This window comes from Camelus dromedarius, chromosome 12, assembly GCF_036321535.1.
Source record: "Camelus dromedarius isolate mCamDro1 chromosome 12, mCamDro1.pat, whole genome shotgun sequence".
Lineage (NCBI taxonomy): Eukaryota > Metazoa > Chordata > Mammalia > Artiodactyla > Camelidae > Camelus > Camelus dromedarius.
The window spans coordinates 45,797,190-45,821,571 of record NC_087447.1 but is presented as its reverse complement, the minus strand read 5'-3'; the positions used below and the strand labels follow the sequence as shown (position 1 = coordinate 45,821,571).

Genomic DNA, 24,382 nt, shown 5'->3' with positions numbered 1-24,382 from the left:
TCACTGATTTGTAAGGATTCTTTCTAAATTTTGAATGCATATCCAGATATATGACTTGAAAATATCTTCTCTCATTCTGTAGGCTGTCTGTTGACTTTCTTGATGGTATCTTTTGAATCACAACTTTTAAAAATTATGATTAAACCTAATTTATGTATTTTTTCTTTTTTTTGGTGTGTATTTTTGGTGCCATATAAATCCATTGCCTAACCTAAATTCACAAAGATTTACTCCTAAGTTTCTTTTAAATAGTTTTACTGTTTAGCTATTGTATATAAATAAATATTTTGATATGTCTTATTTTTATATGGTATGAGGTAGGGTTTGAAATTAATTCTTTTCCATGCCAATCCAGTTTTCCTATCATCATTTTTGAAAAAGAATGCAATTTCTCAAAGTTTAAATATTAAAACTGCAACTGCGTTTGTAGTGTGAAATTCTTGATTTGAACCTAACCTATATCAATGTATACAATTTCCAAATTCATATAGCATCACTATCCTAACAAAATATTATGTAGGAAATAGAGGCTGGAAAATTTTATTTCCTTCCTGTGTACTGAGTCTAAGAAAAGCCTTTCAAATATTTATATCCAACTATTGAGGAATATATGTGGAATAAATATATTTTCACAGTTCTCTTGATATTCTACTAATATACGTTATGATATTGCTTCTGTTCATATTTTTTAAATGTTTTGTTTTAGTCTAAGAATTATTGTAGAACACTATAACTATGAGATTTTCACTGATCAAATGGCTAAACAAATACACACTTAAGCAAATCAATTTCTGCCATTGCAGGAAGTCTATTCTGAGACTTATATCCTGAGCCCCTCATATTCCAGCAATGTCCATCTTTAACACCTCTGAAGTGGAAATCTCTACCTTCTTCCTGACTGGGATCCCAGGCATGGAGCATGCTCACATTTGGGTCTCTATCCCAATGTGCCTCATGTACCTCATTGCCATCTTGGGGAACTGCACCATCCTCTTTTTCATAGAAACAGAGACCTCTCTGCATGAGCCTATGTACTATTTCCTCTCCATGCTGGCCTTTTCTGATCTGGGACTGTCCATCTCCTCCCTTCCAACCATGCTGAGAATCTTCTTGTTCAACGTCACTAGAATTTCCCCTGGTGCTTGCTTTGCTCAGGAGTTTTTCATTCATGGATTCTCAGCTATGGAGTCATCAGTTCTTCTCATCATGTCCATCGATCGCTTTATAGCTATCTACAACCCTCTGCGATACACCTCCATTCTGACCAGTGCCAGAGTCATGAAAGTTGGCCTTGCATTTGCTGTGAAAAGTATCCTATTGGTCTTTCCTTTCCCCTTTATTCTAAAGAGGCTAAAATTCTGTAAGAAAAGCCTTCTATGCCACTCCTACTGCCTCCATCAGGATGTCATGAAGCTGGCCTGCTCTGATAACAGGGTCAATATCATCTATGGATTACTTGTGGCTCTAATGGCTATGTTAGACTTGGTGTGTATTTCTGTGTCTTATGTCCTGATCCTGAAAATTGTTCTGAGCATTGCCTCACACAAGGGCTGTCTCAAAGTCCTCAACACTTGCATCTCCCACATCTGTGCTGTGCTCATCTTCTATGTGCCTATTGTCACCTTGGCTATTATTCACCACTTTGCCAAAAGTGTTTCCCCACTTATTAGGGTCGTCATAGCTGATACTTTCCTTCTGGTTCCCCCTCTAATGAATCCCGTTGTGTACTCGGTGAAGAGTCAGCAGATTAGAAGTCTGATCCTTACAAAATTATGTGGGAAACCAGGTTGATGGGAAATTTCAGCTGCAATGAATGCTCAGGTCACTTGGCAATTGTGAAACAAATGTAGGGATTTGAGAGCGACAGTGAAGTAATAAAGAATGAGACAAATATGTACTGCATATACAGCAAGCTCATCAAATTTCAAATTATTGATTTAATTTAGCAGCAACAACATACTAGATGGCTTGGCATTATAATAATATGCTGATAACTCTGTTTGCCATCTTCTTTTCCCCTTTTCCTGTCTCTGCAAAACCAGCTATATGACTATATCAACAACAGCCACATGAAACACTATCTTACTTATGGTTAAATAAACTTCAAAGTATTATTCTTAAAAAAAAAAGAAAATTAGTATGCTCATTTAGGTTAAAGCAAATATGGCTCTAAATAACTCAGACATGGTCAACAGTGACTAAAGTGAACTAAAAAATTAATCACAGTCACTCACTCACTCACACACATGTACACACATACACACATAGAATCAGCATCTCCTAAACACCTAGGCTATGTGTGTGGCGCTGGGGTGGGGAGAGCTGTAGGGGGATGTACGTGTCATCAGCAAAATCAAATAAACCATAAAAATGCTCCTGTGAAGTATGTATTAAATGTGAAAACCAGGAACAAGCAAATATTTCATTCATTTATATTTTTGATTTTCTGCAACATATTTAATAAATTACCTCCTTTAGTATGCATATTGGGTGAGCTGCTCCTTAACCAAGGCTATATAATATCTTTTTTTTTGACAGTTATAGGTCTAAACAACAGTATTATTTCTTAACTGTCTGTATTCTACATCAATGAAATAGAGTCATAACTGAAATAGGGTCTTTTAATTTCTATCTTTGTCAATGTCCAGCAAAGTGCCTGGAACATATAAGTTGTTCATTGTATGTTTGTTAAGGCATAGTAATTCCAGCAAATTTTGAAGACATGAATATATTTTATGATAAGAAAGCCAAAGAATCTGTGAGTATGTCTGGAAGCTCTCATGCATATAGAGTTCACTTGTTCTACATTCTTGGGACATAAAATAAAATCAAGCACAAACAGCAGTCATAAATCATAAAGTAAATGGAGTAGTCACATGTATATTGATAGGATCTAGTTAGGTCCTTACTAAAAGTTATCTGAATGAATAACCCCTTCTAATAAGCACTACTATATTTAGTTCAAACTCAACTCTGGCAATTAGAAAGTCTGTATTAGTAAGACACTACACTGCAAGTGGCAGCAAATCAAATCATATTATCTTAAGCAAACACAGCATCCTTAAGTGGGATATTATAATGACTCACAGACATGAAGTAAAAGTTGCAGGAGCCTGAGGGGCTTCATCACACTTAAGTTCTAGAAAACGTCACTCTCTTCACCTCTCTCTCTTCTTTGCTTCTATCAGTATTCTGAACGAAGCAAGCACAGGGGGTGTGACAAATGGTCACCAATTGGATAAATAGGCAGCGGGGACACTTCTTACATCTCACCCAACAGAGCAGAGAGAACTTTCACTATCAGCTCCACTTGGACATCTAGAAAAAGGACTGAAAATACAGATTACTTAATATTCTTAAATCAGAACTGGTCATAATACCTATGGAAACTCAAAGCAGTTATAAAAGTTTGGAAAAAACTGTCTGTAAAGAGACATAGTGAAATTCAAAGCCAAAAAATAAGCCTTTCTTTCATACTTGTTAAAATATTTGAAATTAAATTAGTGAGTTTATTGTCTATGTAGATCAGTAACCCACAGAACTGGGTCACTTATTCATATTCACGTGGAGATACAATATATCTGGTTTCATATGTGTCAAGTATAGATGCCAGCCCTGTGTGTCATATACCTACTTTTTAACTTTTATTTACCTACACTTCAGTTTGCTTCTATATCCCTTGGCCTCTTCTGTTTATGGAGTAGAATCTAGAAGTTTGTGAGCAGTCCCTAAGGACTCAATCCCAGAGCTCTGTGTAAAGTTGGGATTAAAATGCGGTGTATTCTTAGAAATCTCTCCTACGTGCTAGACATCTAATATAAACGTGCCCTCCATGTACTTCTCAGAAAGAGGAATATATGTTGAAATGCTGGGCATATACCAAGAAATACGGAAGAAAGAGATGAATCAGCTGCTGATTTCTGGTGAATGGCTGTGGCAGTAAATGGAGAGACACATTGGCAGAGCAGGATAAGGATGGACCATGTGGCCATCCTGCACCAGGTAAAAAAAAATTATGTTTTTAAATGGTGATAAGTTATCTTCTGAAATGTTCAGAAAGATCCCAGACATTTAATATCCTTGTGTCAATTGCACTGGGTAAAATAAACTCTGGCAATAGGAAGGCATGTAGTTAGTGGGATCCACTATTGAAGGTGGACTCCTAGTATTGCTCCAAAATAAGCAACAGGGACACCAAGCCTTGGCCATGGCCATCATCTTTCTATTAGACAGTGGTGTTTTATTTGTCCAGGCTGCCTGTTTTTATAGAACATAAATAAGAGTCAGTGCACATTGCAACACTTGCTCTCTCTCTATTGAACTGAACTCACTAAAGATGGAGAGATTATTTTTTCACCTTTCAATATAGGTTTCCTACATTGAAAAACAAAGAAGTTTTTAAAATATAAGAAAGTGAAGCAATGGCAAAGACAAAAGGAAGGATCTCTATGCTTTATTTTGAATTACAACTGCTGTAACACATACCCCATGGTAACTTTCTTTACTTCATTTTGAGTAGCTTGATTCATTCTGTAGCATTGGAAAGCATTTCTCAAGGATCTTTCTCCACTCCCTTTAGGTCCTTGCAAAAGTAGATTCTTGTCTATTGAGACACTGCTATACCAGAGAGCTACAAAAAATATCTCCTCTAGTACCAAAACCACCTGAGGCTGTCAGGGTTACCTACCCAGTTGCAGCATATTGAACTGGTAGGAGGAGTAACCAAGCAAGTGCTGGCTTCACAACAGTGGAGAAATTAACACAGGAAAAACTCACAGGTGCTCTGAGAGTACCTCATATGATGTGAATAGTGAACAAAAGAGTATAAATGGCATTACACAACATTCCTTTTCCCTTTTCCAACGGATACTCTGTGTAGCCTGTAAGTCATGAACAATGGGTGTCCCTGCTCCTGGCCAGGCATCTCAAGGGGCCAACACTTGTCTGAGAACATGAAACTATGTCTGTTATAACCTGACTTGGTGTTTGTGGGAGGCTACTCGGCTTGGGTGAGAGTTTTTGTGTATGTCTCTCTATGCCAGTAAATAATGAGGAACCAGAAGAATTCAGGTTTTGATTGTGAGTAACTATACACCTGGATCTATAATTTATTTCCTTATGGATTGCTTAAAACACTTTTGACTGTCTCTATAGTGTATTAACTTGGTCCTACATATAGTCTTGATATTTCCAGTGTCATTCACCAGAATGGATTTCCTAAAGTAGAATCACCTCCAATAACTTTCATAGTGAATGACAAGCTTTAATTATTAGAAATCTGCATTGAGTTTGCTGCAAGTCTCATGTTTAGAATTTGAGCTCAATCAGCAGGCAGAATAGAAACTCTGAACATCACTTTGACCTGGCCTATCAAATGGCTATGGGGATGATTCAATATATGTCCTTTAGTAACAAGCCTATTTATATAGTAAATATGACATCGACTCTATGCTAAAACAGTGAGCAGCAATTGACATACCAGATTCTTTTCCCTCTGATCTCTCTCTCTCTTTCACTTTTCCCCATACAGGAGGATCAGCTTCACTTCCTTTGATTAGTAACAGAATGATATACCACAACAGAAGCATTTTTCACCCAACCACATTTTTCCTCATTGGAATCCCAGGCCTGGAAGAGATCCATGCCTGGATCTCCCTGCCTTTCTGCTTTGTTTACCTTGTGGCTTTACTGGGCAATATCACAATTCTGTTAGTCATCAAGATGGAGCAGACCCTCCGGGAGCCTATGTTCTACTTTCTAGCCACCCTTTCAACCATTGATTTGGCCCTTTCAACAACCTCTGTCCCCCGCATGCTGGGTATCTTCTGGTTTGATGCTCATGAGATTAACTTTGGGGCTTGTGTGGCCCAGATGTTCCTGATCCATACCTTCACTGGCATGGAGGCTGAGGTCCTGGTGGCCATGGCCTTTGACCGCTATGTAGCAATCTGTGCTCCACTCCACTACATGACCATCCTGACATCCCGGGTGCTGGTGGGCATCAGCATGTGCATTGTAATTCGTCCAGTCCTGCTGACACTTCCCATGATCTATCTCATCTACCGCCTACCCTTTTGTCAGGCTCATGTGATAGCTCATTCCTACTGTGAGCACATGGGCATCGCAAAACTATCCTGTGGAAACATCCGCATCAATGGTACTTATGGGCTCTTTGTTGTTTTCTTCTTTGTCCTAAACCTAGTCCTTGTTGGCATCTCCTATATTTATATTCTCCGTGCTGTCCTTCGCCTCCCATCCCAAGATGCACGGCTAAAAGCCCTAAGCACGTGTGGCTCCCATGTTGGGGTCATTTGTGTTTTCTATATCCCCTCAGTCTTCTCTTTCCTCACTCACCGATTTGGACACAGCATACCCCGCTACATTCACATTCTTGTTGCCAACCTCTATTTGGTTATCCCACCTTCACTCAACCCCATCATCTATGGTGTGAGGACCAAACAGATACGAGAGCGAGTACTCTGCGCCTTTATTAAGAAATAAGACACCTGGCTGCATTCTTTTACTAAGGATTTCAATACCTCTAGGAAGATTTTTGTGTTCTTGCCTTAACAAGTATCTCCTGGTTCTAATGTATGGCTGCCAGATTGCAATACAAGTTGATTTGTTTCTAAGTGCTGACTAATGGATTCTAAGACTTGTGGGAACTTCATTGAATCTCTCATTCAAAGGCTAATGGGCTGTCCTGAAAGGGAGCTGTGTCACCTCTATTTGCATGTCTTCACACAGGATCTTGATAGCATAAGATTCTTTTTTTTCTGGGGAAAGAATAACAAGTATTGGTGAGGATGTGAAGAATTGAAATCTTTGAAAATTTGTGGTGGGATTGTAAAATGATTTAGCCACTTTGGAGAACACTGGCTGTTCGTCAAAATTTTAAGCATAGACTGACTGCATGATCTTGCATTTCCACTCTGAGGTATATATAGCCAAGAGAATTTAAAACATATGCCCACAAAATAGACTTGGACATAAATGTTCATAGTAGCATTATTCATAATAGCCCCAAATTAGAAACAACCCAAATGCCCATTAACTGATCAATGGATAAACAAAGTGCATTATAGCCATATGACGAAATATTATTTGGGCATAAACAGAGATATGAACTAATACATGTTACAAAACGAATGGACCTTGAAAACATGCTGTGAAAGAAATCAGACATCAAAGGCCATATTTGTATGATTCTATTTGTATTAAATATCCAGAATAGGCAAATCCGCAGAGACAGAATGTAGATTAATAGTTGTAGGGATGGGACACTAAGGAATGACTGCCAAAGTTAGGGTTTCTTTTTTGGGTAATGAAACTATTTTGAAATTATATAGTGTAATAGTTTTACAGCTCTGTGAATACGCTAATAACCACTGAATTGTACACTAAAAGGGTGAATTTCATTGTATATGAATTATATCTTGATAAAGATATTTTTAAAATAATATAAACTTTGTGATATTATTCAGATAAAATGTAGAAAAGTTAGACTAATGTATGATGACAGAAAATAGATGACTGATCTGGAAATAAATAAAGTAGGGGTGGAAAGGTGGGACGAATTACAGAAGGACATCAGAAAATGTTTGTATGTGACAGATAATCTTAATTGTGGTGATGGCTGCATGGTTGTTTGTATACATATGTCAAAGCCTCTCAAATAGTAGAATTAAAATTTGTAAAGATTACAGTATGCCAATTATACCTAAAAATGCTATCAGAAAATTTTAAAAATTAAAATGAAAAAACTGAGTTCAAAATAAAAACAATGTCAAATACACAAAAGCTAAGGTCATACTATGTTAGCAGAGCTGTAATAAAGGCAATATTAATAAGAGGTCATTGGGATAAGAAAAACTATCCCACATGGAAACATAAAACTATAAAATGTGTTGAAGAGAATTTTGAAAAGTCAAAATAGAAAATAGGTAACAGGAAATGGTGTTTCATTTATTGTTAATGAATTTTTTGAGGTAAATATAGATTCATATGCAGTTATAAGTAATAAAGAGAAGATCTCTTTTATACCTTGGTCAATTTCCCTCAATGGTAATATTTTGGCAAACTGTAGTATAATATCATAATCAGAATACTGACATTGATACAATCCATCTATCTTACTCAGATTTCCCCAGTTTAACCTTGTACTGTGTGTGTGTGTGTGTGCATGCACGTGAATGTATAGTCTATGGAATTTTATCACATGTATAGATTGTGTATTCACCACTGTCAAGATATGAACAGTTCCAAGAAAAAAATCCCTCTTGCTGCATTGTTGTAATCAATCAATCAAAACCCTTATACCTTAGCCCCTGCAACCACTAATCTTTCCTTCACTTATAATTTTTTATATTCAAAAATGTTATATGAATGGAATCATCCAGTGTATAATTTTTAAGGGTTATTTTCTATCATTCAGCATAATTCTTTGGAAGTTTATCCAGGTTATTGTATGTACCAAGAGTCTATTATTTTTCCTTGATGATAGGCTGTGGTGCTATGTACCACAATTTGTTTAACCATTCACCTACTGATAGACATCTGTGCTGACTCCAGTTTTTGGTTATTACAAACTGCTATGAACATTCATGCACTGGCTTTTGTGTGAACATATGCTTTAATTCCTCTTGGATAAATGTCCAAGTGTTTGATTGTTGGGTCATATGGTAACTGTATATATAGTTTTATAAGTAACTGCCAAACTTTTTTTCCAAAGCAGCTGTGATTTTAGTTCTCACCAACAAACTATTTGTAATCTGGATTCTTCATGTGGTCACCAGCATTTGGAGTTGCCACTTTTTATTTTAGCCATTCTGCTGAATGTACAGTGATATCCCATAGGTGTTTTAATTTGCATTTCACTGGAGGGTAATGATGTTGAACAACTTCTATTTTTCTTATTTGCCATTGGTATATCTTCTTGAATAAAATGTCTCTTCAAGTATTTTGCACATATTCTAATTGGGATGTTTCTTCTCTTATTGTTGGATTTTGAGTTACTTACATATCCTTTGTGAAATAAGCGGAAATATTTATAATTTTTTGGGGTCTCTTTGGGATGTCTTTTCATTCTCCTCACAGGCAAAAGCCATTTCTAAAAAAAAGATGAAATCTAATTTATCAACTTTTCTTCTTATGAGTCATATTTCTAGTGCTAAATGTAAGAACTCTTGGCCGAGGCCTAGATCTCTAAGATTTCCCCTTCTGCTATTTTCTAAATTTTATAGTTTTACATTTAACATTTATGTTATGATCCATATTGACTTAATCTCTGTATAATATTTAAGGTTTAGTTAAAGGTTAATTTTTCTGCCTACATGTGCTCCTGCAACATCTGTTGAAAAGCCTATTCTTCTTCCACTGAATTGCTTTTGCATCTTTGTCAAAAATTATTTCAGCATATTTATGTGGATCTATTTATGAGTTATCTGTTCTGTTTCATTGATCTATGAATCTGTCGTTCCAATAATTGCTAATTGTCTTGATTACTGCAGGTAGTAAGCTTAATGTCAGGTAAACTGATCCCTTTCACTTTTTAATTTTGTCAACATATTTTAGCTGTTAAAAGACCTGTGTCTTTCCATATAAAATGTACAATGATCTTGTCTATGTCTACAAAAAAAACTTGCTGATTTATTGGTAAAAATTGAATTAAAATATAGTTTAGTTCGGGGAGAATTTACATCTTTGCTATGTAGAGAATTCCATTCATTAACACAATGACCTTATGTAGAAGATGACCTGTGCGGCTCAAGAGCATGCTCCCCTCTGATCACTAGAACTATATGCTCTAGGGGTGCCCCTTATGTGGGCTGTGTGTATTTCTGTTGTAAGGGTGCTAAGTACTGTGGCACACTGGTAAACAAGGCTGGCTTCTGACCCATTTGGATGTGCTGCCCTGTTTCATGTGGTGGCTGCAGGCCTGCTGAGGTTGGGACAGGCCTTCCTCGACTGGCTAACTTATCAGTCCTGCTGATATTCGGGGCAGGATCCACATACAGCTGGCCAGGGGCATGTGGCTGTTGAAGGCCTGCTGGTGGGCAGGGAAAATGCCTGACACTAACAGGCTAGAGGGAGAATTCCAAAATGTTGCTTGCTAGTGGCATGGTCATCGCCACTGAATGAGTTCCTAAACATAGCTGCTGCCAGCTTTCCTGTCTCCGGGGAGTCCCAGTTGCCTCTTTCCTCTCTAGGAGGCTGTTCAAGGTCAGCAAGTGGGCCTGACCCAGGCTCCTTTCAAATTACTGCCTCTGTGCTGAGACATGGAGAATGTGAGATTTCATATGTGCATTTAAGAGCAGATTCTCAGTTTCCTATACCCCTCCAGCTCTCCCAAAGTTAAGCCTCTCTGGTTTTCAAAGTCAGACTTTCTGGGAGCTCCTCTCCCCAGTGCTGAACTCCTGGCCTGGGAGTCCAACGTGGGGTTTAGACTCCTCACTCTTTGGGGAGGACCTACTGTGGTTATGATATTCTTCACATTTGTGGGTTCCCTACCTGGGATGTGAATCCTGCCTGACTATATACCTCATCTCCACCCCTCCTACCTATCTCATTGAGCTCTTTATCCTCAGTTCTGGAAAGTACTTTCTGCTAGTCATTCTCATAAATAGTTGCTCTGTAAATAGTTGTAATTTTGATGTGCCCTTAGGAGAAGGTGATTTTTGTGTCTTCTAGCTACTTGGCAACATGCATAGGACTCCTTTACTGACCTAGGGGCAGAGTTGTTTCCAATTCAGTGTTTGATATCTCAGGAGTAAATCCAGAGTGAGAATCAGAAGGCTGGCTGAGAAAGTAACATGTGGCTTAATGAGGACATTCCATCCATTTCTTCACATGGGGAAATTTTTATTCTCTTCATAAAAGTAATTCCCACCCATTTTCCCATAACCCTTTGCAATAAGTTCTGGGGTTCCTCTTCTAAATAGGACCAAAACAGAACAACGTAGTTTGTACTACATTGTGATAGTATGGAACAATGTAGGTTGATTGCGGGCAGTATCAGAATAAGCCTGCGATTGTCTTCTGCACCCAGTAAATGGGAACATGAAAAAGAGACACGATCGCACATCATGAGTCAGAATGCAAGTTCAAGCAGAACCATGCAGGCTAGTTGATAGTGTGGATATCAACTCCTCAGCCTCCCAACTATCTCTGAAAATAAGAAACCAGAACCATTACTATGGTTAGAGAGACCCACTCACTGAAATGAAGGGTAGGGTTGAGGTGCCTTAGCAGGCACTCAGAAGAAGCAGTGCCAACCTCACATACATATATTTTCAGGTGTGTTTGTAGTTACAAGCACATGATAAGTGAAGACCTTACGGTATGCTTCTGGAAACTTCTATAGGCTTATTGAAACAAAATAGGCTCAAGATTAAACTAAACAGAAAAAGGAGATGGTATAATATATTGAATAATAGCACAGAGTTTGGAATCAGACATTTGGGTTCAAGTTCGGTCTTTGTGACTTTCTAGATGTACATCCTTAGGAAAGTTGCGAACTTTTTCTATAGCTCAAGTTTTCCATCTGTATAATGGAAATAAGCCTAAGATCTATGTCACAGAGCTGTTTTGAGGATTAAAGAGATTAACAAAGTAAAAAGCATTTTGAAGATATCTTGTGTATACCTCTTACTTAATAACACATTAAATAAAAGCAGCCCTAACTAGAGCAAGGGGATAAGGGCCCCTGATAGGAAGGTTTCACAGGGAAAAATGTGGTTAAGTGTGATCTTTAAGACATCATGAATTATAAGTAAGAAAACAAAACAAAACAAAAACCTGATCTTACTTACTTAAACATTAAAGGGTATTTCGTCTCACCTTAAAACAAAATAAAAATGGTTTGAGTTCCTTGTCACAGACAAGTTAAGAACTTGGTCTTATTTTTTTGATACCAAGGAACAAGTTCCTTTCAGTATTTCAGGGTTGACATTCTGTGACTCATCTTGATTCTAAGGCTGGCTCTCGCATGATTCTGAGACATCTACCAGCAACTACTCAGAAATAGATGCTTCTTCATTCCCAACCAGTAAAAAAAGGGTATGACTTTGTCTAATGTTTCTCAGCTCATGTCCTAAAATTAACTTCAATTGAACTTATCAGTTACATGCCCATGATCTCCAAGAAAATGCCATATTCAAAATTTTACTTGAAAAATATATTTGGAGATACATATATTCAATACTATACATACATACATATACATGTATATACACATATATGTATATAACTGAGCTCCAAGAAAATCTCATATTCAAATATATATTTGAAAAATGTATTTAAATATACATATATGAATATATACACTCATGCATATACATGTATATACATATCTATACACATATATGGAAATTTTAAATTTCCAGAGATTCTACTCTCAGGTTTGAATGGAAAGACAAGAGTCAAAAGGATTTAACTTCATGCTTTATAGTCTGTGTTTTAAATCTTAAGGCTGATAATATGCTTTTTTTCTTAAGTATTATCTAAGATATTTGCTTAAGTGTGCAGTAGAGATAGGATTCTTCCACTCAAAATAAATTTATTCTAGTGAGAATAAGAAATATATATATATTTATATATATATAATTTGACTAAAAAACTAAAGAAAAAATCTTTAAGATAAATGAGAACTCTCAAACCAAATGTTATGGACTTAATGTCATGAGAGATTTCTCAGTATGGTTTATTATAGGTCCAAGGTTTATGAAGGTGGTTTTGTGAGCTAAATTCTATTTTAATTAACCACTTCAAATGTGCCAGGTATTGTACCAAATGCCTGATATTCACTACTTAATTTATTCTTCAAAATATCCATTGCTATTGGTACTATTATCATCCCTAATTTTCCAGTTGAGGGTTCTGAGATATAGAGATATTAATAGATCACTCGTGGTGATGTTGCCACTACATGGGAATCCAGTATTTGAACTGAATCAGGTCAGTTTCAGGGTTGGTTATTTTTACTACTTCTCTCTATGGCCTCTGTGATATAGATATGAATAATTGTCAAAGGGGAAGAGAGAGAGGAACAATCATTGACTGAGGACAGTGGGACAAAAGACTCACAGGTTGGAATCCATAGAGCTAAGCATTCAATGAACCTAAAACACCCAGTCAGTGAAGGGGGACAGAGAGAACTAAGTCTGAAAATGGAGTCTCTCATGCTAGGTTAATTATGTTTGAACTTAGAATATGGATTAAGTACTATTTTATCTGGAAAACAGCAATCCTTAGAATTTGACTGCAAAATCTTACCTAGAGGGGCATGACTGTTTCTCTCTCTGCTATATACAAATGATCATATCTGTGCTTTGGTACCACATTTATAATTTTCTCTACATAATTTCCTATTTGTGTTACTTTCTCTTGAGCTTCTGCTTTTCTAAACCATAGTCTAAGGGTTTTGTCAGCAATCTCAGAGGATTCGATCTCAAGGCACCATTTACAATAGAAAACTGAGTTAACTTGTTTTTTCCAATGCTATAAGCAGCTAGAACTTTAATATAAAACTTCTCTCTTTGGATTATATTAAAAAAAAACGGGCATAGATTTTTTTACTGCTTGATCATCACCTTGTGTCTCTATTCCTGTGGAAGAATGAAGTATCACGGGTGAATTTTCCTTTGATTTAGGTATGTGTTGCAGTCAAATGAGAGAGATAATCACTGGTGGCTGAGAACTGCCACCTTGATACAATATACATGATGTAGTAGTCCAGTTTCTGGATCTAACAGTGGGGAAAATCTTGCAACTTTTAAATAGAGATTGAGTATCTAAAAATATCTAGAAGATCCAAGGCATTGAAAATCTATTTACAAAATGGTTATATAGTTGGTTGATAAAGTAGAATTTCTGCTTCTGCTATAGGTGATAGGGATTGGATGACATGGACTTATGAAGAATGATGGAAATCTGAGGTTAGAAGTGGCATGTTATTGAGGGTTAATTTTCAGAGATGAACCAAAGGTAGGCATCATGAAGTCTAGAAGGCTTGGTTTTGGCCAGCACCCTGCCAGTGGGCAATGACCATTACCTGGAAGTTTCAGTTTTTAAAAAATACAAATATGGGAGCATTACAAAATACAACTCTCTCTCTCTTTTTCTCCCTCCATCTCTCTCTCTCTCTCACACACAAACACACGCACACATGCACACACACACACTCACTCTCAAACTACAGAACATATATAACATTTATTTTTTCACCCATATGTATTTCCCATGGAAATATAGAGTTACATAAAGGGTAAGAACAGAAGTCTGTCCTTCTTTATCCTCATCTTGGATTACTCTGCCTTAAGTTAGAGACCCAGAGAAAGGCTCTTTATTTCATTATTTGAGTTTATGGGGCTTCTCCTGACTGCTTCTCCATCATTTTGAAGGCATTGCGAAAGCACACTTCTCTATTTCCTTTAGACAATTACAGAAAGTAATTCTCTCTTCCATTAGATTTTGTTATTCCAGACAGTTTTGTGATGCTCAAAAATGCCTTCCTCAGGTCCATAACAACTGGAAGCCTTCTGGGTTGTCCTGTACTCACATTTCCAGTGTCTTAATCAGGCAGAAGGAGTGAACCAAGTACTAGCTAGTTCTGCAGCAGTGGTAAAATGAGCAGGTTTTCTCTGAGGACCTGATGTAGAGTGGAAAGTGAATGAAGAAGTTTTCAAATACCACTAGAAACCACCACAACCATAGCACTAAAAAATGAGCCTCTATGAAATGGAATGGTCTTGGGAAAATAGAGACATCAATGAAAATCTACAAAAGTTTATTATTATATTTCTTTCTCGGCTCTTTCAAGTACGGAGGTATGTGACTAGCCAGTGTGTGCTCCAGAGTGTCTGTGCTTTTCTTTGTGATAATATGTATCTCTGATACTTTGTTGCAGTCTTTTAAACAGGATATTACGTATGGTTTTGGTATTTTCTCTGTGTCAATAAATGATGAATGGATCATTAGAAAGTTTCTGGGTTTTCAACAAATGATGAATGGATCATTAGATAATTTCAGGGTTTTCTAAGTATGAGAGTGTCGTACATTTGTGCCTATGACTTTACTTTCTCATCTATCTGTCTCCTTTTGGGTTATGCCTGCATTTCCATATGTGTATCATTGATTTTTCATGTGCCCCTCTTTAGAGAAGGACTTCACAAAAGATACGGGGAATACTAAATTATTCCATACATAATATTATGTCCTGTATCTTATAACTCTGCCATGGGTATGCTGATAAACCTTACATGTTAAAAAAATTAGGATTAAATCTGTATAAGGATTAAGCCCTTTGAGACATGCCCCAAATGAGAATGGTTCAATTTAGAAATTAAAAAGAAAATTAATATAACCTTTGAAATAGCAAACTTTTTCATGTTCATCATATATAGAAGCACTAAGGTAATCATTTTCATAACTATTTCTTACTCAACTTTTTTTTCCTCCTCCTAGGAGTGACAACATCTCCTACTCTGTTATTTGGAAGGATGTTTTATCACAATAGGAGTTTTTTTCACCCAACCACATTTTTCCTCATTGGAATCCCAGGCCTGGAAGAGGTCCATGCCTGGATCTCCCTGCCTTTCTGCTCTGTTTACCTTGTGGCTTTACTGGGCAATGTCACAATTCTGCTAGTCATCAAGATGGAGCCGACACTCCGGGAACCCATGTTCTACTTTCTAGCCACCCTTTCAACCATTGATTTGGCCCTTTCAACAACCTCTGTCCCCCGCATGCTGGGTATCTTCTGGTTTGATGCTCATGAGATTAACTTTGGGGCTTGTGTGGCCCAGATGTTCCTGATCCATGCCTTCACTGGCATGGAGGCTGAGGTCCTGGTGGCCATGGCCTTTGACCGCTATGTAGCAATCTGTGCTCCACTCCACTACATGACCATCCTGACATCCCGGGTGTTGGTGGGCATCAGCATGTGCATTGTAATTCGTCCAGTCCTGCTGACACTTCCCATAATCTATCTCATCTACCGCCTACCCTTTTGTCAGGCTCATGTGATAGCTCATTCCTACTGTGAGCACATGGGCATCGCAAAACTATCCTGTGGAAACATCCACATCAATGGTACTTATGGGCTCTTTGTTGTTTTCTTCTTTGTCCTAAACCTAGTCCTTGTTGGCATCTCCGATATTTACATTCTCCGTGCTGTCTTTCGCCTCCCATCCCAAGATGCACGGCTAAAAGCCCTAAGCACCTGTGGCTCCCATGTTGGGGTCATTTGTGTTTTCTATATCCCCTCAGTCTTCTCTTTCCTCACTCACCGATTTGGCCACAACATACCCCGCTACATTCACATTCTTGTTGCCAACCTCTATTTGGTTATCCCACCTTCACTCAACCCCATCATCTATGGTGTGAGGACGAAACAGATACGAGAGCGAGTACTCTGTGTGCTTATTAAAAAATAAGGACCCTTGCCTCCTTTGTTTAAGAAGCATTTTGATCCAGCAAGAAATGTTGGTTTGTTCTTTGAGCAAAGACCTTTCTCTGTCAAAATTTAGTGCTGCCAATTCCATTCCAGGGGATTTATTTGATCTTGGCTCCCTATTGATTCTGTGGTTGGAATGGTCTTCAAAATATTTTAAGTTCAAGGACTGATTTCTATTGTGACAGTGAGAACTGTTTGCATTACTTCATTTTGAGTGAGCGTGAATAGTCCAAGCAATGACCTTTCCTATCATTATTCTTGTTAACATTGCTTTTCCCCCCTAGATTTTAAGGTCTCTATTTTTCCCTCAGCTTAAAAGTAAGACAAGGAAACATACAACAAAGCACTCTGTTCCCATAATGTGGAATTAAAAACTATTGTTACTATGATTTATTTATCTTAAATGGTATTTTTAATCAAATATATGAGGGATTTAAGTTGAAATAACCTATGACTACTACTCCAATCTAGTTTCAGTTTTTTTTTTCTTTCTCATCCTCAGAGACAGAGTGACTACCACATGCTTTTTAAAAAATCTTTCTTAGAGTCTAAATTTATCATTTTAAATTCAATAATTTCAGTGGGGGGAGGTGGATGTGGAATTTTAATTTTTAATTCATATGGTAATGTACTGTGTATTATTTCACAGACAATTGTTGCACTTAATATTAAATTTAGAGATTATCTGTGTTGATACATGTGGGATATAGTTATTTCCTTTTGAAATGTAGTAGAAACTTTCATTTGCATTTTACTTATCTCTTCAACTTTTGGTGATATGTATAATATTTTAGTTACTTTTAATTTAGAATCAATGTTGTGACATACTTTTTGTGCATATTTGAACATTTTCTAAAGATTGTATACTTAGAATTGTTAGGTAGTAGGTTACTGATTGAATGGATCATATTCTTGCTTCTTGTATTTGTTTCTTATTTATTGTAATTTCCTTCCCACTTCACCAAATTTTTTGCCTAGCTTCCTAAAAGTCTCATCACAGAGTTATTTGAATGTATTTTGCATATCAACACTTCCCTATGAACTCTTTATATTTACTTTATTTTTATATGGTAGATTAAATTTTTGTCTAATTTTTTATTGAAGTATAGTCAATTTACAATATGTTAATTTCTGGTATACAACATAGTGATTCATTTTTACATATATATTCTTTTTTATTATATGGCATTACAAGGTATTGAATATAGTTCTCTGCTCTATACAGTAGGACTTTGTTGTTTATCTGGTAGATTAAATTTATAATGAAATCATTACAGATTATATTACCTATAGCACAGCCTCCAATAACTTTCAGACTTATGACTTTGCATTACTTTATTATATACTAACATTCCAACATCTATTCCATGGGATTTGTGTATGTGTATTTATGTTTATGCATTCATTTTTACATTTCATTCTAATCTAATTGTAATTCATTTTGGTGTCAAATGTAGGGTGGGAAATTAACTACTTCTCTGTTTCCATTCCTTTACTTATTTTTATAACATAATTGATCTAATAACTCAACACTTCAGAACTTAATTGTACTTATTTTTTCTTCAAATTGAATTTCAATTTGTACAAGAATCTGCTTTTTATTAATATAATCAGCTTGTCTGTTTATTCTTGGACTAGTATCACAATGTTTTCATCACTACAGATTTATGATGTATTTGAATAACTTTTATAGCTGATTATCCTTCAATAATTTATTTGCTGTTCTTTACAATAATTTGTTTTAAAAAAAACTGTTGTCATTCTGCAATTGTTAAAAATATCTTCATGGAATTCTGAGTTAATTTATTCTTGGGTTCATTTAAACACTGTATTCATTTAAAATATCAACTGATAATTAACTATGCACGACACTGAGATAAGCACAGATGATCAAGTGTCCTTTGGTGATTTTGTACTGTGACTACTTAGCTAAACCAGCACTCTGTTTCCCAGAATTCTCTTCCCTTCAAGCTTCCAGCTTAGAGTTGGTTACATAAGAAATGCATAAGGTGTGAGAGCAAATGTGAAAAGTCAGCCATTATTTTCTAATGTTCAACTTATAGGCAATGATGGATAAACACAGTGATACTAGAGGATTCTAATTTCTCCTCACTTCCCCCAGCTCCACATCCAGCTCTCCATGGCAACAAGCCCTCCTGACAAACAGTGATCACAAGTCCAGCACTAGATACTTTACTGCAGATACAAAGGTCCAGTAGCTGTGGATAACAAATCACCTTCCACAAATTTCTACACCCAGTTCCTTACAGTTCCATCCCAGAAACTGAATGTACCTAGTTTCTGCAAAAGCAACTCATTCATGCATAAATAATCTGTTTAGTAAATTTATTTTCAAATCTTTTCTAGCTTCTTCCAACTTGTATCGATTCCTGTCTTTACTCCTTATACACACAGCAGTTCTGAATCCAGGCTGACATAAGTATATATACCAAAAGTGGTTCCTGGGCAAAATATTCTTAAAAATGGGAATTTGGGATTAGTTCCTTATTTGATTAGCTAAGGTCATTAAGGCCTCCACTGCTGTTGATAAAGAGGACACTTGTGGTGTATGGAGGACATTGACAAAACTGTTACATTTATCATCACCTCTAGACAGCCTTAACCAAGTGCTTAAAAAAGGCAAGGCTTTGAATGTCCAAGTATTTCTGCCAAAGAAGATTTCCATAAGAATAAAGAGAGTATGGATTTGGCTTTCTGTGACAAATAAGCTGAAGAACCTGGATAAAGGTAATAATGAGTTCAGGGTTTTAAACACCCAGCCCAAGGTCCAGGTAAGGAAATAGAAGGCATTTTTGACTATCCTAAAGAAATATTTATCTCCTAGGAGTCGATTTATTGAGGAGTGTTCTAAAAGTTGGAATGGTCTTCTACGAGTAGGCCCCAATGAAGCAAACCCTGAGTTCTGCCCAGCCTCCTTTACCACTAGAAGCAGTTCTCTTTGTCTGAGGTTGACAGTCTCCCCTTGTCCAAAGGAAATGTAATATGTTCCCCTGATGCAGCTGACTTAGTGTGTATTGCTTACCTGTCCCTTGAACAATGCCCACCACTCCTTACTGTTCTAGAATGATTCTCTCTATTAGAAATAAAATGTAAGTCACCCATGTACTTAAAATTTTCTAGTAACCATATTACACAAGCTAAAAAAAGAGAAATTAATTTAGTAGAATAATCTAACTTAGTATATGTAATAATTATTTAAACATAAAATCATAACAATCCCTAGAAAAGGGCAGAAATCCCTGGTGGATTTTTCTACTTAGCATAGGACTTGGTTAAAACAGGGAATTCTGGGCCCTCCTATCTTCAGCATGTTGGCTCTAGGGAGTTTCACTGGGAGGCTCTCCTTTCAGGAGCATCATATAAAGGATAACAACTACATTCTCTATTTGGGTATACATGAAAACCTAGGGGCTCAGAATCACTTATGGTGCACAGTCTGGTGAGTCTACCACACCTTTCCAAAGCCCACAGGGAAAATGACAGAGGGGAAGAAGGGGGAAAAGATAGAAGTGTCACAAAAAAAGAGCAGAGGGGCTGAGATTGGGTTCATGAAATGAGGTTTTATATTTACATAGAAGAGAAAAATATCATTAATAACCCCCATTTTTTTCTTTTTTGGGGGGAGGTAATTAGGTTTTTATTTATTTATTTTTAATGGAGGTACTGGGGATTGAACTCAGGACCTTGTGCATGCCAAGCACATACTCTACCACAGAGTTCTACCACCCTCCTGATAACCCCTGTGAGCATTTTTATCTTTCCAATCATTTTAAGGCCAGGTGTCTCAACCTAGGAAGATTTGTTTATTGTTTCATATCAGAGTAAAGTAGAAAATAAAGAAAGAAAGAAAGAAAAAAAGGAATCCTAAATGTGTCTTCTCATATTCTAAGGCTAATGTGATAAATACTGAAAGATATACAAAAAGAAACAGTAGAAATATTCTAGTGCATTTCTGAGCACTGCTGTGTGACTTGTAGATGAAGGACCAACCCCGTACTCAAAAACTGTATTGTGTTGTGTAAATACTTTACAATATGTATAGACATTAGTGGGGAAAAAAACTATTATATCTCCAGAGTTCACAAGGCTTTGCTAATGTATTTCCTTGTATAGTGTTGGCTTATGACACTTATCTCTTAGAGTTCAGAATTTTCAGTGTGTAGTTCCTTGGAAGGGCAGGTATTGTGTATTAGAAGGACTAATCATTTCCTGCAACCATAAAGAATTCTGACACTATGAGCTAAAATTCCAAAGATAGGCAGTAAACCTTGGGTCCACTTCATGATTATCTCTACCACTCAAGACTTAAGACTTTAGGAAACACTGTATACTATTTAAGCCACATTTCACTTTCTTTTTATCAAAGAAATCTTACAGAGTACTTATATTTTGTTTATTACTTATTTAAAAAACAAAATACAAAGATCAAGGTTAATCTCTGTATTGTACTTAGGTTCACTATTCAAAAAATTCCTTAAAATATGTATTTAAAAATTCCCTTAACCAATATACCAGGCTCAGTACTAGATATTGGGTATGGAGACATAAGGGAGAGAGAGTTTCTTTAACATTAAAGAGCTCACTGTCCAGAAATTAGACAAAATAGTAGGTAAATATAACTTAAAATAAATTTTATAAAAGCTACTCTAAAGATAATAGGTACATAAAGGAGATTTCACCCTGTCACTGTTTCTTCCTGTCTCTCCAAATTTATAGGATATTTACTTCCTCTTTTTCTGTCTACCTAAATGAACCTCTGCAACTTTTTGAATTACTTTTCTTTTACCTTTTAAAAAAAATCATTGTCAACTACTCTAGAATATACCTGTGAGAGATGGGAGATCTATTTTTGCAATCATTTATTATTCCCCAGAACATAGATTAATTAGATTCTCCTTATAGGCCAGAAAATGATTCTTTAACAATCATTTGTGTAACAACTACTTGTATTCATTTTACCATTTGCAAAATTAAGCAAACTGTCACAACAGTGTGTGTTTATGTGTGTGTGTGTGTGTATGTATGAGTGTGTATAGTTGACCCTTGAACAACATGGGTTTGAACTGTGAAGGTCCACTTATATGGTGATTCTTTTTAATAAATATCTGCTGTAGTCTACACTAACCATGGTTGTTTGAATTCACAGATGCAGAACCAAAGACATGAATGGCTGACTGTAAAGTTATATGTGGATTTTTGACTGGGTAGGGGTTGGTGCCCCTAAGCCCTGCAGTGTTCAAGTGTCAACTATATAGGTATAGGTATAGATATAGATGATATAGATATAGATATAGATATAGATATAGATATAGATATAGATATAGATATAGATATATGGAGACAGAGTTGTATAGTTATATAAGCAGTTATATACTACCAAACATCATAGTTTGGCCTAGCCTACCTTAAACCTACTCAGGAAAAACTTATGTTAGCCTACAGTTGGGCAAAATCATCTAACACAAAGCCTTTGTTATAACAATGTGTTGAATATCTTATGTAATTTATTGAATACAGTACTGGTAGTGAAAAAAAATGGTTGTATGAGTACGGGATGGTTGTAAGTGTATCACTTGTTCCTATTTCTATATATGGAGACAGAGAAATAGAAATATATCTCACTGTTCAGAACATCAATATCTTCTGTATAAACATCTATTAAATTGTAAAGAAGGTAGATACTTGAGATTAAATAGTAATTTGATAAGAAACAATGTTTGGTTGCCACTCCTATAATCTTTTCTACCCAACAGTGATCACACTTTCATTCCTCTAGCCTCCTTTCTTAGCAGTCCACACTCTTGGCAGAAAGCATACACTTTAAAGTCATGGGACACAGTTAGTGATGTGTTACCATGAAGAGGTCCCACTAAAGTCATTCTTAACATTACATGATATCCTACTTTCTAGTCTCTTATTCCCTCCCTCTTTGTTTCTGTGAAACAAAGATTTAGAGTAATAAAATTAATCAGTTTTCGGTGACTAAATTTCAATTAGAATAATTTTATTATGACAGAGGATTTCAATGATTCTGGCAAAAAGGCTATTGATGAGGTTTCTGCTATGGGGATAAACAGGTAGGATATTTGGTTTTTGTTTTTTTCCAGTACTGTAAAACTTAATGGTCACAGACTGGTCCCTCCCAATATGGGTCAGCACACATCTGCAGTGAACACATTCAAATGAAATCACAAGCCAAGATGCCTCTTTCCAATGACACCCAGTTCCACCCCTCCTCCTTCCTGCTGCTGGGCATCCCAGGACTGGAAAACATTCACATCTGGATTGGCTTTCCTTTTTGTGCTGTGTATCTGATTGCACTCATAGGAAACTTCACCATCTTGTTTGTCATCCAGACTGAGCACAGCCTCCACCAGCCCATGTTCTACTTCCTGGCGATGCTGGCTACCATTGACTTGGGACTGTCCACAGCCACCATCCCTAAGATGCTGGGCATCTTCTGGTTCAGCCTCAGGGAGATCATTTTTGATGCCTGCCTCACTCAAATGTTTTTCATTCACATCTTTACTGGCATGGAGTCAGTAGTCCTTCTGGCCATGGCTTATGACCGCTATGTAGCTATTTGTAACCCCCTTCGTTATAGCACAATCCTTACTAACAAGACAGTATCTCTTATTGGCTTTGGGGTGGTTGGGAGATCTTTATTCTGTGTGTTTCCCTTTGTATTCCTCATCTTGCGACTGCCTTTCTGTGGACACCACATCATTCCTCACACATACTGTGAGCACATGGGGCTTGCTCGTCTGGCCTGTGCAAGTATCAGGGTCAACATCATATATGGTCTGGGGACCATTGCTATCCTGGGATTTGACATCATGGCCATTGCTCTCTCCTATGTCCAAATTCTCTGTGCTGTTTTCCGTCTCCCCTCCCGTGAGGCCAGGCTCAAGTCTCTAAGCACCTGTGGTTCCCATGTTTGTGTAATTTTGGCCTTTTACATCCCAGCCCTCTTCTCTTTTATGACACACCGTTTTGGCCAGAATGTTCCCCGCTACATTCATATCCTCCTGGCCAATCTCTATGTGGTTATTCCACCAATGCTCAACCCTGTCATCTATGGAGTCAGGACCAAGCAGATCCGTGAAAGGGTGCTTAGAATATTCATCCCAAAATAAACAGAAGATAAACACCTCCTGTTTTGGTCCTAAAGATTACATGTTAACATGTATACATCTGATAAATGAGGAGATGCCCTGAAATTAGGCCTTGTAAACGAGGTACAGCCACGATCACTTAATGGGAAGGATGTCTTTTTGTGTGTATTAACTCATTCAGGGAATGAGAATAGGAAGCTTTGGATTCTAGATATCAAGCTGGATTAGCAAACATTCTATATGATTATTTTGAAGATAAGCATAAGATGTGTTCATGATTCCCAGATATCTAGGGGGTCAATTTACAGAAGACATGTTTTCATTTCCACTGTGGGTACCAGGTGTTCTCTCATCCTTCTCCTTCTCTTCCTCTTTCTCCCTCCAGCTCTCTCTCTCCTTCTTCTCCTCTTTCTTCTTTTCCTCCCCTTCCATTTTCTCTCTTCCTTCTTCTGTTGCTCATTTTCTCTATTTCTTTTTCTCTTTCTGTCCTCCAAATTTCTCTCCATCAGCCTGCTTCAATATTTCTTATGTAGCTTTCTCTTCCTGCTCTGCCCCTCTTTTCATAACCTAGTTGAGTACTCCATTTCACTTACTTTTAGAGTACAAACAGCTTTTTTCTTATTGGTTTAATTGAAGGGTTGATTGATTGGCTTAGTAGAGTAGTTAGAAACAGGAAGTAAAGTGAAAGAAAGAGGCCAGGGGACTAAGTGGAAGAAAAATGTATTCTTACAAAATACTAGAAATTCAGTATGTTTAAAACTAAATACATATCCATCTCATTAAAAATATTCCC

The 24,382-nt window shown here is 36.8% G+C and overlaps 4 protein-coding genes across 4 annotated transcripts; all 4 read left to right on the top strand.

The window, feature by feature from the left end:
• Window positions 1-849: 849 nt before the first annotated feature.
• On the top strand, window positions 850-1,813 carry LOC105098041 (olfactory receptor 51A7-like). Its single transcript, XM_010990661.2, has one exon. It carries the CDS (start codon window positions 850-852, stop codon window positions 1,789-1,791), a length of 942 nt encoding a protein of 313 aa, XP_010988963.2. The 3' UTR covers window positions 1,792-1,813.
• Window positions 1,814-5,565: 3,752 nt separating this feature from the next.
• Window positions 5,566-6,501, top strand: LOC105098040 (olfactory receptor 52J3). Its single transcript, XM_010990660.3, has one exon. It carries the CDS (start codon window positions 5,566-5,568, stop codon window positions 6,499-6,501), a length of 936 nt encoding a protein of 311 aa, XP_010988962.3.
• An 8,996-nt stretch (window positions 6,502-15,497) lies between these two features.
• On the top strand, window positions 15,498-16,433 carry LOC105097965 (olfactory receptor 52J3). Its single transcript, XM_010990598.3, has one exon. The coding sequence runs from the start codon at window positions 15,498-15,500 to the stop codon at window positions 16,431-16,433; it is 936 nt and encodes a 311-aa protein (XP_010988900.2).
• Window positions 16,434-22,523: 6,090 nt separating this feature from the next.
• On the top strand, window positions 22,524-23,610 carry LOC105097964 (olfactory receptor 52E2). Its single transcript, XM_010990597.2, has one exon. The coding sequence runs from the start codon at window positions 22,657-22,659 to the stop codon at window positions 23,608-23,610; it is 954 nt and encodes a 317-aa protein (XP_010988899.2). The 5' UTR covers window positions 22,524-22,656.
• Window positions 23,611-24,382: the final 772 nt, after the last annotated feature.

Coding starts and splice junctions, on each gene's coding strand:
- LOC105098041 (XM_010990661.2), top strand. CDS start 850: ATGTCCATCTTTAACACCTCTGAAGTGGAAATCTCTACCTTCTTCCTG.
- LOC105098040 (XM_010990660.3), top strand. CDS start 5,566: ATGATATACCACAACAGAAGCATTTTTCACCCAACCACATTTTTCCTC.
- LOC105097965 (XM_010990598.3), top strand. CDS start 15,498: ATGTTTTATCACAATAGGAGTTTTTTTCACCCAACCACATTTTTCCTC.
- LOC105097964 (XM_010990597.2), top strand. CDS start 22,657: ATGAAATCACAAGCCAAGATGCCTCTTTCCAATGACACCCAGTTCCAC.